The sequence below is a fragment of the Megascapheus bottae genome, chromosome 34 (genome assembly GCF_031878675.1).
Source record: "Megascapheus bottae isolate mThoBot1 chromosome 34, mThoBot2.hap1, whole genome shotgun sequence".
NCBI classification, from domain to species: Eukaryota; Metazoa; Chordata; class Mammalia; order Rodentia; family Geomyidae; genus Megascapheus; species Megascapheus bottae.
In genome coordinates this window covers 5,796,497-5,809,987 of record NC_143542.1, presented here as the reverse complement: position 1 = coordinate 5,809,987, position 13,491 = coordinate 5,796,497, and the positions used below count along the sequence as shown (strand labels likewise).

The 13,491-nt window shown below is 61.1% G+C and overlaps 3 protein-coding genes across 3 annotated transcripts; 1 reads left to right on the top strand and 2 right to left on the bottom strand.

The window, feature by feature from the left end:
* Window positions 1-910: 910 nt before the first annotated feature.
* Tmem270 (transmembrane protein 270) lies at window positions 911-2,734 on the bottom strand. The gene is made up of 3 exons (XM_090324099.1): window positions 2,636-2,734; window positions 1,643-2,077; window positions 911-1,203 (listed from the first exon to the last, which is right to left on the bottom strand). The coding sequence occupies exons 1-3, from the start codon at window positions 2,705-2,707 to the stop codon at window positions 928-930; spliced, it is 783 nt and encodes a 260-aa protein (XP_090180225.1). The 5' UTR covers window positions 2,708-2,734; the 3' UTR covers window positions 911-927.
* Window positions 2,735-6,264: 3,530 nt separating this feature from the next.
* Mettl27 (methyltransferase like 27) lies at window positions 6,265-10,439 on the top strand. Its single transcript, XM_090324033.1, has 5 exons — window positions 6,265-6,522; window positions 6,868-6,996; window positions 7,174-7,309; window positions 7,965-8,057; window positions 9,748-10,439. Exons 1-5 carry the CDS (start codon window positions 6,367-6,369, stop codon window positions 9,990-9,992), a joined length of 759 nt encoding a protein of 252 aa, XP_090180159.1. The 5' UTR covers window positions 6,265-6,366; the 3' UTR covers window positions 9,993-10,439.
* Window positions 10,440-11,606: 1,167 nt separating this feature from the next.
* Cldn4 (claudin 4) lies at window positions 11,607-13,237 on the bottom strand. Its single transcript, XM_090324384.1, has one exon. The coding sequence runs from the start codon at window positions 13,021-13,023 to the stop codon at window positions 12,394-12,396; it is 630 nt and encodes a 209-aa protein (XP_090180510.1). The 5' UTR covers window positions 13,024-13,237; the 3' UTR covers window positions 11,607-12,393.
* Window positions 13,238-13,491: the final 254 nt, after the last annotated feature.

Sequence of the window (13,491 nt, the reverse complement as noted above, 5' to 3'; positions counted from 1 at the left end):
ATCCATGCATCCATCCACACGTCAGCTAGCCTGGAGTGTGGTACAAGCCTGAGCAATGAGATTACACACATGATATTGACGTTTTCCTCTTTCTATGTTGAAATAAATACAGGAGGCTTGGGGTAAAACCCTCCCCTTCTGTCTGGTCCTGACCTCCCAGCCCTTGCCCCAGCCTGGAGCCCCTGCCTGCAGTCCAGTGCCCAGGCTCCCTCAGAACCCAAAGCATGTAGAGAACCCCCAGGAATGCCACAAATGAGCTAGAACACAGAAGCGCGCGCGCGCGCGCGCGCACACACACACACACACACACACACACACACGAGTCTCCTCCAGCTGCCTGCCCCAGGGCAGAGGGGAGGGACGTGCTTGGTGTCCTTCCTGTTAAGCAGCGGTCGGCAGGGGAGGGTGTGGATATTGTGAGGGATGGATGGAGGAATGGAGGGGTGATGGGTGCAGGATGGATGGATGATGAGTGGGTGGGCGGGTGGTTCTGTGGAGGGCAGGCAGGTGAATGAGCAGCGTGAGAATACATGAATCTGATGCCACTTGCTTAGAAGTACCTTCTTGAAGAGGGTTCATCCTCTCTAACTATGAGGCCCTGGTGCCACCCTGAGGTCCCGGTCTGTAACTGCAATGTCCCCTAAAGACCTGAGGACCAAGGGGCCTGGGCAAGAGGGACAGGAAGGAGCGCACACACGGTAGGACTGGCCAAGACCAAAGCGCTGGCTCTGCCCTCAGCTTGGTTCTGGGGCCCTGGCATGGGTCAACTCATCTAGAAACGGGGCTAATGCCATCCAGATGCCAGCTGCGAGGCGATGGGCGGCTGTCTGACCCCGTCAGAGGCCCCAGCCCAGCCGGCCCCCTCCCCACGCCATGGCCTGGGGCCCCGCAGCCAGGGCGGACCACCTCAGACGGATGTGGGCGCGTTTATTCCCCAGGACCTGGGGGCTCTGGCAGGCTGGGCTCGGCCGTGGGGGCGGAGGCCTCGGGCAGGGGGGGCTCCAGCGAGGGCCCCGCGGCCTCCGGGGGGTCGGCGTCCTGGGCCAGCTGGGCCGTGTGTTCAAAGGCGGCCTGGAGCAGATGGGAGGCCAGGCAGGTGGTCCAGGTGATGAGGTAGGCCAGGTGCCACGAGGCCAGCGCCGCCCCGTGCTCCGCCCACCAGTACAGCAGCTGCATCCGCCCCAGGGGCTCCCACGGCAGGTCCTGGGCGGGCGAAGCGGGGCGCGCTGAGACCAGAGCGACCCCCAGCCGCCCCGCCCCGCCCCGCCCCGCCCGTCCCACCTCTGCCCTGGCCACGCCCTTCGGGACCCGACCACGCCCATCTCGACCACGCCCCGTCCTTCGGGACCTGGCCACGCCCATCTTGACCACGCCCGCCTGCCCCACCTCTGCCCTGGCCCCGCCCTTCGTGACCCGACCACGCCCATCTTGACCACGCCCCACCCGCCCCACCTCTGCCCTGGCCCCGCCCTTCGGGACCACGCCCCTCCTGGCCACGCCTATCTTGGTCCGGCCCACCCAACTCCTACGCCCCCTCGCGGCTTTCCCCAGGAATCCCGCCCACCATGGCCACGCCCTCAGTGGCCACGCCCTTTCCTGGCCACGCCCGCCTCCTCCAGGCCGTTCCCGGACCCAGACCCACCTGTCCCGGCAGCCAGGCCAGGCCGAGGCGCTTCACCTTCTGGAACAGTCTCCAGGGCAGCAGCAGCAGCAGCAAGGCCACCAGCATGAGGCTGTGCAGGCAGGTGAGGAGCAGCTCCCTCCACGTGACCACCGGCAGACCCGGCCACTCGCAGGCGCCTAGGCGCTGCAGGCCGAGGCCCAGGGTCCCCACACAGCCCATCCCCGATACCCATAGCAGCCGAAGCCACCACAGCGACAGCCACACGGGAACCCAGAGCAGAGTCAGGCCGGCTCGCAGAGCCTGGCCCAGGGAGCAGGCGTCGGCGTCAGGGGACAGGTAGGCCTGGGTGCTGCAGGAGCCTCGGGCCTCCTGCGCCAGCCCCAACACCCAGCCCCGGAAGAGGCCGATCTTCACCAGCAGGAAGTTGTACAGATGCACGCGGTTCCGGACCAGCTGCGGGGGGGGGGGGGGACACCACGGGGTCACCCAGCGCCACCCAGAGCCAACCTCCTCCACAGGGAGGTGCCATGGTCACACCTGTAACCCCAGCTACACAGGAGGGTGGAGGCTTCAGGATCGTGTGTGCGCGCATGCGTGTTTTGGACCTTGAACTCGGGGCCTGTCCCTGAGCTTTCATGCTCAAGACTAGCGCTCTACCCCTGGAGCCACAGCGCCACTTCCAGTCTTCTGGTGGTTAATTGGAGGTAAGAGTCTCATGACTTCTGCCAGGGCTGGCTTTGAACTGTGATCTTCAGGCCTCAGCCTCTGGAGAAGCTTGGATGACAGGCGTGAGCCACCTTGCCCAGCTGAGGATCACAGTTGTCCTCTTCGCTACTCAGGAGGCTGATGGCTGAAGATCACCTTTGTATCTCAGGAGAGCCAGGGGCAAGGTGACAATGGGGCCTGGGCAGGTGACTTGGGGAGCAGTTCTTCCAGACCCTTCCCCCCAGGCCTGTGTGCCCTTGCTGCGGTGGCTGGGAGAAGCTGCCCAATCCTGCATCCCCAACTCACCAGAGCTGAGAGCCGCCCAACCTGCAGCAGAACCCCCAGGAGGCTGGATCTGAGTGGAGGGCTGGCCTCCATGTCTGGCCTCCCCTGGCTCTTCCAGCTGAGAAAGGCAGGGTGACCTCAGAGATGTCACAAGGAGGAAGGCCTGTTACCATGGGGACCCAGTTGCCACAAGAGATGACCCCCCTTTCCCTGTGGGATCCCAACCCACTTGTTGGCTGGGCCAGTGTGGCCAGGGAAGGAGCACCTGGCCTCTGGGAATAAAGTCTTCACATTCAACAAGTGCATGAAGGAGTGGTTATCCAGGCATGGTAGCACACACCTGTTTTCCCAGCTATATCTCAGGAGGAAGAGCTGGGGAGATCACAGTTAAATGCCAGTCCAGGCCAAAAAAAAAAAAAAAAAGAGCAATGTCTCAAAAACAAGCTGGGCAAGGTGGCACGTGCCTGCGGTGTCGGCTACTCAAGGAGGAGATAAGAGGATCATGGTCCCAGGCCAGCTCTGGGCAAAGTTAAAATTTAACCGAAAAATATAAGGACAAATACTAGGGACAGGGGTTCAAGGAATAGAGTGCTTGCCTAGCAACCCTAAGACCCTGTGTTCAAACCCTAATCACACACAGAGACAAGCCAAAAACCCTGCATTCAAACCCTAGTCACAACACACACACACACACACACACACACACACACACAGCCAAGGTAGCAAAGGCCAGGCAAACAGACCTTTGCCTCCAGAACCACGGGGGAAGAAGTGTGTGAAGGGAGGCAGAACTGTGTCCATGCAAACCTGGAGATGGCCTTTCCCAACCCTGTGTCCCAGCCACAGGCCGGGTGATGCTATGATTTCCTTCTCTGAGTGTGCAGGTGCTGTAGTTTGCTGTTAGTTTGGGATTATTTTTTATTTGTTTTGGTTTTGTTTAACAGTTTTATACTGGCACCAGGGCCTCAGGCCCATAAGCCTAGCTCATCAAGAGGTTGAGATAGGAGGATCCCGGTTCAAAGCAGCCTGAGAAGGAAAGTCCTTGACTCTTAGCTGCAGGGCTCGAACTCAGGAACTGGGCACTGTCCCTGAGCCTCTTCATGCTCTACCACTTGAGATACAGTGCCACTTCCAGGTTTTTTGAGTAGTTTATGGAAGATAAGAGTCTCATGGAGTTTTGTGCCCCAGCTGAATTCTCAGATCTCAGCCTTCTGAGTAGCTAGAATTATGGGGGTAAGCCACCAGCGCCTGGCTCCTTGACACTCATCTCCAGTGAACTGCCAAAAGCCTAGAAATGGAGCTGTGGCTTAAGTGGTAGAGGAACCAGCCTCTACCAGAGGCACAGAGACAGCACCCGGGCCCTGAGCTCAAGCCCCAGACACAGTGAGTGTGCATACCCCCACCCCACACATACACACCAAAAAATGACAAAAGTCTCACTTTCTAGCCCAGATGGCCTCCAGTTAGTGATGCCCCTGCCTCTGCCTGCAGAGTGCCGGGGGTCAGGGCGCACACCCCACATTCAGTGGATTGTGGGAATTGGTTAGAGAGGGAGGGAAGAGAGACTGCCCACATAGACTGCCAGGTACGCTGGGGAGAGCAGATTGTGGGGAAAAGAGAGTGACGGCTCAGTTACCTCTGCAGCACCTCAGAGAATTTGCTAGAACTACAGATAAGGATCTGACTCGGACTTCTAGAAGCTGGAGCTCGGATAACCGTGTTTCCCGGGCTGTGAGAGGGAGTGGATGCCACCTCTGCCCTTACACACGCACAAGCAGGCACCGGTGCAGCCTGCAGCCTGGGCACTGGCACCTGGCACCTGCCCTGAAAGATCAAAGTGCCTTTCATCTCCTCCAGGTGTCTCAGCTCACCCACTAATTTCGAGCCAGGGTGGGGTGCAGTGGGGCGGGGCAGAGCAGGGCGGGAGGCACCCGCTCCATCCTCAGCCCTACCTCCTCTCCACCCCCATTGTTCCAGCATTCACAGGGCCCTGGGACGTACACAAGTTCTGCCTGGGGTGAGTGTTGCAAGCTGAATAGGAGCTAAGGAATGGTATCCAGGCCCCAAGTTCAGTCCCAGTGCTAACACACACACTCACACACACACTGACACTCACTGACACTGACACTCTCACACACTGACACTCACTCATTGACACTCACCCATTGACACACTCACTCACACTGACACTCACACACTGACACACTCACGGACACACTCACGCACTCACACACATTGACACACACACTGACACTCACACACTCACTCACTCTCCCCCTCCCCAGTGCGCGGCGCAGCCAGCAGGTGGCAGCAGGCGCTCGCGCCGCCGCGGGCCGGGGTGGAATCGGGAGACGTGGCCGCCCCACCGCCCTCCTTTGTTGCCCGCTCCCAGGTTAAAAGGTCGCTTCAGTGCTAATCTTCCCCCGGTGCTGTCTCGTTTTTAATTTCCACGAGAACACAGACATGATCGCCGCGTGCTCGCTGCGTTATTTTCTCCCCCACGCGTTGCGCAGGGAGGTGGGCGTGACCCGGTGACGTCTCCACACTCGTCCCCGCGCAGGGCGAGATCGAGCCTCTCCAACCTCCCCGCCCAACCGGGCTCGCGGCTGGTTCCCGGGCAGGCAAAGGACTGCCGCGGTCGCCCCGCCGCCCCGCGCCGCCCCCTCCCCTCCCCCGCCCGGTCCTGACGCTGGAACGCGGGCCGAGCTCCCCGCACACCCCTCGCGGCGATCCTCGCCGGCACGTGGCCCGGAGGAGGGAGCCGGCCTCGGCGGGCCGGGCGGGGCCCAGCGATGGCGTCCTCACACCCACCGACGAACCCCGCGGTGCTCGGGACGCTCGTGCAGGAAGTGAAAAGGGCGACGAGCGAAGGCCAGCCGGGCGCAGCTGCCCACCCCGGTCCCCCACTGCGGGGTTCCATGGACCGGGCCGGGCCACTGGCTCCAAGAAGCCAGATCAAGAGCGAAACGTGGGGAAGGGCCGAGCCTCCACCGGCCCCAGCCTCCGCCGGGCCCAGCCTCCCCGGGGCCCAGCCTCCACCGGCCCCAGCCTCCCCCCGACCGAGCCTCCGCCAGGCCCAGCCTCCCCCGGACCGAGCCTCCGCCAGGCCCAGCCTCCCCCGGACCCAGCCTCCCCCGGACCGAGCCTCCCCCGGACCGAGCCTCCGCCAGGCCCAGCCTCCCCCGGACCCAGCCTCCCCCGGACCCAGCCTCCCCCGGACCCAGCCTCCGCCGGGCCCAGCCTCCGCCGGGCGTCAGGATGGGCAGGAGGCCCGGAGGCCGCGCGGGGCCCCGGCTCCGGGAGGCTCCCCCGGGGTGGCCTGGTCCTCGCCCCCTGGGCTTTCCTTCCCGGCCTGGCTTCGAACCGCCAGCCTCGGACCTCAGTGAGAAGGGCAGAAAATGTGCAATAAAATGCTCGCTCCGCACCGCACGCGGCCAAGTTAGGAGGAGCCGCGCCAGCCCAAGCCCAGCTCCCGCTCCAACCTGCTCACCACCCGGCCGACGCTCGAGCCGGGCGCTCATTGGCTGGTGCTGGGGGGCGGGCGGCCCTGCTCTCTTCTTATTGGCTGCTTTGACTCAGCCGATACCCAATCACCGTCGAGGGAGCTGGGGGCGGGCACGGCCCCGCCCCCACTTCCGGCTCGGGATCCAGACGCTTAGGGTCGGCCGTGAGTTCGCGGCCTGCCCGTCACCCGGGGCCCTCGCGCGTGTCCCCGCCCGGCCGGGGTGTTGGGAGAGGGGCAGGAGGGAGAGATGTCGCAGTCCTGCGGCCCCGGGATGCCCGGAGAAGCCGTGACCCCGAGGCTGGCCCCGGAGGAGGTGCAGGCCAGGGTGGACGCCGCGCACAGCCTCACTGACCCGGCCCAGAAACTCCGCTTCTATGACCGCTGGGCTCCGCTCTACGACCAGGTAACCGCGGGTCCCTGCCAGGCCTGGTCAGCCTCCTGACCTCCGACCCGCCCTCCACCTCTGCCGGGCCTGCACCCCCTCCCTGTCCTGAGCCTGCCTGGACTGTCTGCCTGGAGGAGTCTGCCTGGTGTCGTCCCTGAGCTGCTGACTCACCCCTTGGGGGGGCCGAGAGGCTGAGCTCCTGGGCTGTGGTCTGTCCCCAACAAGATGACCCCGCAGTGTTAGAAGCCACCAGAACCTGAGTCTCCCGGTTAGCTCGTGGACTCCCATCCTGACCACCTCCATTAGCACCCCGACTCCCCCCACACGCTGGGACGGGTGGTGCTCAGCACTCTGTCCCCCCAGGACGTGGCCACCCTGCAGTACCGAGCCCCCCGCCTTGCAGTGGACTGTCTCATAAACACTTGTCCGGACCTGGCCCCTGAGTCCCTGATCCTGGACGTGGCCTGTGGCACTGGCCTGGTGGCTTCTGAGGTGAGGCCTCCCTCGATCCCCTGCCTCTCCTCCTCCAGCACCCCACACTGACCACCTGTTCTCCCATCCCTGACCCATCTCTCTGCCTCTTGCCTCCAAGTTCATTGCCCTCCCAGGGTGCAGGGCCCCAGCTGCTGGTGGCAGGGCAGGGCCAGCACTCTGTCCCCCTCTCCCCAGCTTCAGGCCCGGGGCTTCCTCCAGCTGCATGGAGTGGATGGCAGTCCAGAGATGCTCAAGCAGGCCCAAGCCCGTGGCCTCTACCAGAAGCTCAGCCTCTGCACCCTGGGCCTTGAGCAACTGCCCAGCCCTGAAGGTACTTCCCTACCCACCCAACACCCCAAAGCCACTCTCACTGTCACAGAAGAGAGCCCCCCTGGGGCCAGGAGCATGGCCTTGTGGTCACATACTCGCTTAGCATGCAGGAAGTTCTGAGTTCAATTCCCCGGAATCACATCCACAGAATAAGCTGCAAGTGGCGCTGTGGCTCAAGTGGAAGAGTGCTATCCTTGAGCAAAAAGTGTCCAAGGAGCCCGACGCAGTGGCTCACGCCTGTAATCTACTACTCAGAAGGCTGAGATCTGAGGATCTCAGTTCAAAGCCAGCCTGGTCACTAAAGAACGTGAGACTCATCTCCAATTAATCACTAGAAAATGGAAAGTGGGGCTGAACCTGAGATAGGGTGGTAGCCCTGAGCTGAAGCGCTTAGGGACAGCGCCCAGGCCCTGAGTTCAAGGCCCAGCAGCAGCACAAAAATGGAGAACCTCTTCTCAGCCCACCCCTCCCCCTACTTCTGTGAGACCCTCTCCCGCCCCCCTCCAGCTTCATACAGGAGCCTGGGTCTCCTCCTCCACACCCTTGTCCTGCAGAGACTCGGCACAGGCTTGCCCCTCCTCGGGGATCACAACGGGGCTGGGGCCCGAGCCCCTACGGTGGTCTGAGGCCACACCCGCCCTCCCCTCCAACCCCAGGGACCTTTGATGCTGTGCTCATAGTGGGCGCCCTCAGCCATGGCCAAGTACCCTGCACCGTGATACCTGAGCTCCTTCGGGTCACCAAGCCAGGTGAGGCATGGCCTGCCCCTCCCCCTCCCCTTCTCCCTGCATCTGCAGGCCAGGGGTCACCCAGCCCAGCTGCCAGCCCAGGCCTCCTCCCCACGCACCACCAGTGCAACAGGGACTTGGTCTTTGTCTGTGCCAGCTGCGCCCTCTCTGCCATCTTTGTCTCCTCTCTCATCCCTGGGTCCCTTCCCAGAGAACAATGGTGACAGTTGGGTGAATCATGTCCCCAGGCCTTTGTTTCAGCTGGTACTGCTCCAGGAATTAGAGATTCCTTCCCTTCAACGCCCTTGTCTTCCAGCTCTGCACTAACACAGGGGTGGCCTCGAGGATTTGCTCTCCTGAGTTTGAAATGGGAGCCCATGAACCAGCAAAAAAGCCAAAAGTGGAGCTGGGGTACAACACTAGCAGAAGAGCTCAGGGACGGGCCCAGAGTGTAGCCTAGTGGTAGAGGGCTTGCCTAGCATGCATGAAGCCCTGAGTTCGATTCCTTGGTACCACATGCGCAGAAAAAGCCAGAAGTGGTGCTGTGGCTCAGGTGGCAGAACACTAACCTTGAGAAAAAAGTGTCCAAGGACAGTGCCCAGGCCCTGAGTTCAAGTCCAGGACTGATGGGGAGAGGGGAGGGGGACAAAAGGCAGAGAATTAGCAGACAGCATTTGAATACACCACCGACCATCCTCAGGGCGCTCCCTGAGCTTTAGGTGAAAGAACTGGGGCTGGAGGAGACAGGCAGACGCCCTTGTCACAGCCCTGCCCCCAGGCCCTCGCCTGACCAGGGTGACCACAGGCTCAGGCTGGGTATCTGGAGGGGCTCCAGGAACGTTGTTAAAACTTGAGGGAACAAGAAGGAGCCGGTCAGTGTGCGCTGGCAGGATGATTCCAGAGCGCTAGGCTGTTCTCTTTGGGGATAATTTGCCTTTTGTCACTTGATGTTTGTTGTCCTTAGAGCCCAAGGTGATTGCTAAGAGGCTGCCAGAGAGAAGGGCTCAGAGCGAAGCATGCCTGGTGGGGCTGAGTGCCCACTTTTATCCTGCTCTTACTTCATCCACCTAGCCAAGAAAAGCAGGCTCTCAGTAGCTCTCTGCTCGGGCAGGGGCGCAGTGTGGACAAGCCTGGCCTTCCAGGAGGTCGTTAAAGGCCCAGTCAGCCTGCCGGCCTGTGGCTCAAAAAGGATAGAAATGTCTGCAGGTCCCAGCCCCAGCCTGTGACTGACAGGCCTCTCAGCCAACCAGAGCCCTGCCCGCATGAGATGGGGAAATGGAGTCTTGGAGACACACAGGGTCTCTGGCCCCAGGTCCAGAGCCCTTGGGCTTCTTTCCTGTGCACTGATGGAGATGGAGCCCTGACCTCCAGCAGATGCACGAGCCATAAGCCAGCCCCCCACAGGGAACAGGTCTAGAACTCCCAGGGTAGCCAGCCGTGGTGGGGTGCACCTGGAATGCAGTATTTGAGAAGCTGAGGCAGAGCATCAAGTGTTCGAGGCTCGCCTGGGCTAGAGAAAGGGCAAGAAATGCTCGGTGTGTAGAGCGTGTGTAGGGGGTGAAGGGTGTGTAGTAGTTGATCAGCTGAAGAAACCAAAGGGAGGGACAGGGAGGGTGAAGGTGGGTGAGCAAGGGAGTGGGAAGGGACAGCCCTCCCTGGCAGAGCTGGGCCTGGAACTCCCTCTGCTCCCCTGTGCCTCCCACCCCTCCAGGTGGACTGGTGGGCCTGACCACGAGGACCAACCTGTCCAACCTTCCCTACAAGGAGGCGCTGGAGGCCTCCCTGGACCAGCTGGAGCAGGCTGGGGCGTGGAAACGCCTGGCAGCCCAGCCGGTGGACCGCTGGGAGCTGGCCACTTCCGAGCAGGAGGTGGCTCCTGGAACCCTGGCCCAGGATGGCTTCATCTCTGGCATCATCTACCTGTACCGGAAGGCCCCACCACCTGGTGACCTCTGACCCTCCACCTGGCCCTCCCCCAGGCTAGCCCATCCCTGGAAGAGGCTCCCCCTACTAAACACATCCCCGAGCCCTACTAAATACAGGCGCTAGCCCTGCACTTGAGTCACTTCAGGCATGTTGCTGATTAATGGTGATAAGAGTTGCATGGACTTTCCTGCCTAGGCTGGCTTCAAACCAGCATCCTCACATCTCAGCTACTTGAGTGGCTTGGATGGCAGGTATGAGCCACTGTGCCCACCCCAGAGAGTTTTACTGGTGGCCAAATATGGCGAGAGTAGCCCCAGGTTGGACCTCATAGCCAAGGTGACTGGCCTTAAGAGACATGGAGTTTTAGCTGTTGTGACATCAGGGCCTGCAGAGGAGGAGGCAGAGGCACTAAGGTTGTGAGTTGGAAGCAAACCTTGGGTTACATTGGGAGAATCTGTCTTTAAAAAAAAAAAAAAACACAGGGGCGGGGAGTTTGGCCTAGTGGCAGAGTGCTTGCCTAGCATGCACGAAGACCCGGGTTCAATTCCTCGGTACCACATACGTAGAAAAAAATCCGGAAATGGTGCTGAGGCTAAGTGGAAGAGCTTCTAACCTTGAGAAAGTCCAAGGACAGTGCTTAGGCCCTGAGCTCAAGCCCAGGACTGGCAAAAAAAAAAAAAAGCAAACAGCATGGTTCACACTGGTAATCCTGGCTACTCAGGGGCTGAGATCTGAGGATCTCGATTTAAACCAGCCCTGGCAGTACAGTCTGTGAGATTCTTATCCAGAAGACTGGAAAGTGATGCTGTGATTCAAGGGGTAGAGTGCTGGCCTTGAGCAGAAGAAGCTCTGGGACGGTGCTCAGGCCCAGAGTTCAAGCCCCAGGACTGGCAAATAGATAACATGTTGTGTGTGAGACACACTCATGGGCACGCGTAGGCACCAAATCCCTAACAAAAGTACTGAAACTGAATCCTCAGGCAGCTCCACCTCTACCTGAGCTCCCACCCTGGAGGGAAGGAATGTGGTCCCTGTGGGCACAGCCACAAGAGAAACCTGCACCCAGGTGGATAGGTAGAGGGCCGCATGTGCTATCTGGTGAGAGACATGGTTGAGTTGGTAAAGGGCTAGCCAGCAAGTAAAGTGGGCACCTAAGGACTTGAGTCCTCACCTCAGACTGAGAATGAAAGCCTGCTGTCTGACTTGTCATTGGTTTTTATCAGTCGGGCTTGAACTTTGGCCCTGCGTATTGTCCCTGAGTTCTTCAGCTCAAGGCTAATTCTCTGCGACTTGAGCCACAGCAACACTTCTGATTTTCAGGCGGTTAATGAGCGACAAGAGTCTCATGTGCCTGGGCTGGCGTTGGACCACATCCTCAGATCTCGGCTTCCCGCGTAGTTAAGATGCTCGTGCCCAGCAGGCCCTAGGTTTGAGTCAAGAAAAGTTCTGAAAGCCAGAACTGGTGCCTCGCGCGCCTGTCATCCCAGTGATTCAGGAGGCGGAGACCCGCAGATCACAGTTTGAAGCCAGCCTGGACAGGAAAGTCTCCTCTAAACGACCAAAAAGGCGAGAAGTGGAGCTGTGGTTCAGGTCATAGAGAATTAGCTTTGATCAAGCAAAAAGAAGTTCAGGGACAGTGCCCTGGCCCTGAGTTAAAGCCCTAGTGCAGGCACTCAGACAAATACACACACCACACACACACACACACACACACACACACACACACACACACGTCACAATAGCCCCTCCTAGGCCTCCCTCATCCAGCCGTGCCCAGCTCATGCTCAGAATCACAAAGCCTTGGTGTACACATCCCATTTATTGTAGAAAATAATAATTAAAGTGATGAACAGATCTTAAATTACAAAATAGAAATGAACAAGAACACAGAGGGCAGGGCAAGGCCTCAGATTCCCTGGGGGCACAGAGCATCTCCCCACCTTCCGCTGGCCCAGTGTTCTTGAGACAAAGGGGATTTAGGAGGCCAGTCTCAAGGCAAGGGGGCCCCTCGGTAGAGGCGTGGACCGTGGGGCAGCTGGGCAGGGCAGCTTTGCTTGTCCCTGCGCTAGCCAGCACTTCCCGGACCAGTTTCTACTCCCTCAAACCTGTCCACCCACTTGTGCTCTGTTCCCAGGGCAGTGGGTAGGTGAGGCAAGGGCCACCGCTGTCGTTGGAGCTCAGATCCACCCAGCACCCCGAGGCTCAGGGCGGGCGAGGTCACTCCAGCAGAAATTAAAAAGCTGGAATTGCCACCTGGGTGAGCGTCCATCTGTGGCGGAGAGCGGGAGGTGGCGTTGGGCGCTGTCCGGGGCCTCAGTCCCAGGGTTCCACAGCCAGCGCCCCAGGCCGGGGCTGTCTTGAGGTTTGAGTCCCAGGTGGCTGCTGAGCTCATCAGTCCAAGCCGACTCGATGTGAGGGGAGGCAGGCGGCCTCACACGTAGTTGCTGGCCGGGGCGGAGCGGGCGGCTGAGTACTTGGCAGAGTAGGGCTTGTCTTGGCGGGGCGGGCAGCTGCAGCACAGCAGGGCCCCCCCAAGCAGCAGCAGCCCCGAGGCCGCCCAGCCGATGTACAGAGCCGCCCCCATCTCCCGCTTCTGCCCAGCCACCACCAAGGGGTTGTAGAAATCTCGGATGATGTTGTGCGCCGTCCAGGAAACGGGCACAATGACCAGAAGGCCGGCCAGCAGGAACACCACGCCCGCCACGATCATGATCTTGGCCTTGGTGGTCTCGTCCTCCACGCAGTTGGTGCACTTGCCCCCCACCACGGCCAGCAGCAGGGCCAGCGCGGCCACGATGATGCAGATGACCATGAGCGCGCGGGCCGCCTGCAGGTCCTGCGGCAGCGCCAGCAGCGAGTCGTACACCTTGCACTGCATCTGCCCCGTGCTCTGCACCACGCAGTTCATCCACAGCCCCTCCCAGCTCGTCTGCGCCGTCACGATGTTGCTGCCGATGAAGGCCGTCACGCGCCACATGGGCAGCGCGCAGCTCAGGATGGCGCCCAGCCAGCCCAGCACGGCCAGCGCGACGCCCAGCATCTGTAGGCCCATGGAAGCCATGGCTCGGCGGCGTCCAGGGTCGGGGGGGGCCGACTCAGGGGAGCCCGCTCCGCAGGCTGTACAGTCCCACCGGGGCCACAGAAAGCTCTTCAAGTGTGGGTCCCAGACGCCGCCACCGCCCCTCCAGCTGGCCCCTCGGGAAGCAGGTGCAGGCCGCAACAAGTGCTAGCAGTCCTGGAGGCTCGGTGGCTCCCGGCCCACCAGCTCACCTGGATGGCTGCTGATCTGATGGGAGGCTCCGGTGGTGTCGGGTTATATGGCTGGCAGGGCGGAGGCTGAGGGAGGGGTTGGGGCCCTCTGGGCCCTCCCATGACCAGTTCCTCTGGATTCCTGAGCCCTGGCCAACAGTCATGGAAAGGCCCCAGCCCTGGGCCCCTGAGTCACCAGCTAGTATCAGAGGAAACTGTCCCCCAGCCCCCAGGCCCAAGCTGAGGTCAGCCTGGAGACAGACACTGAGTCACCAAGCGC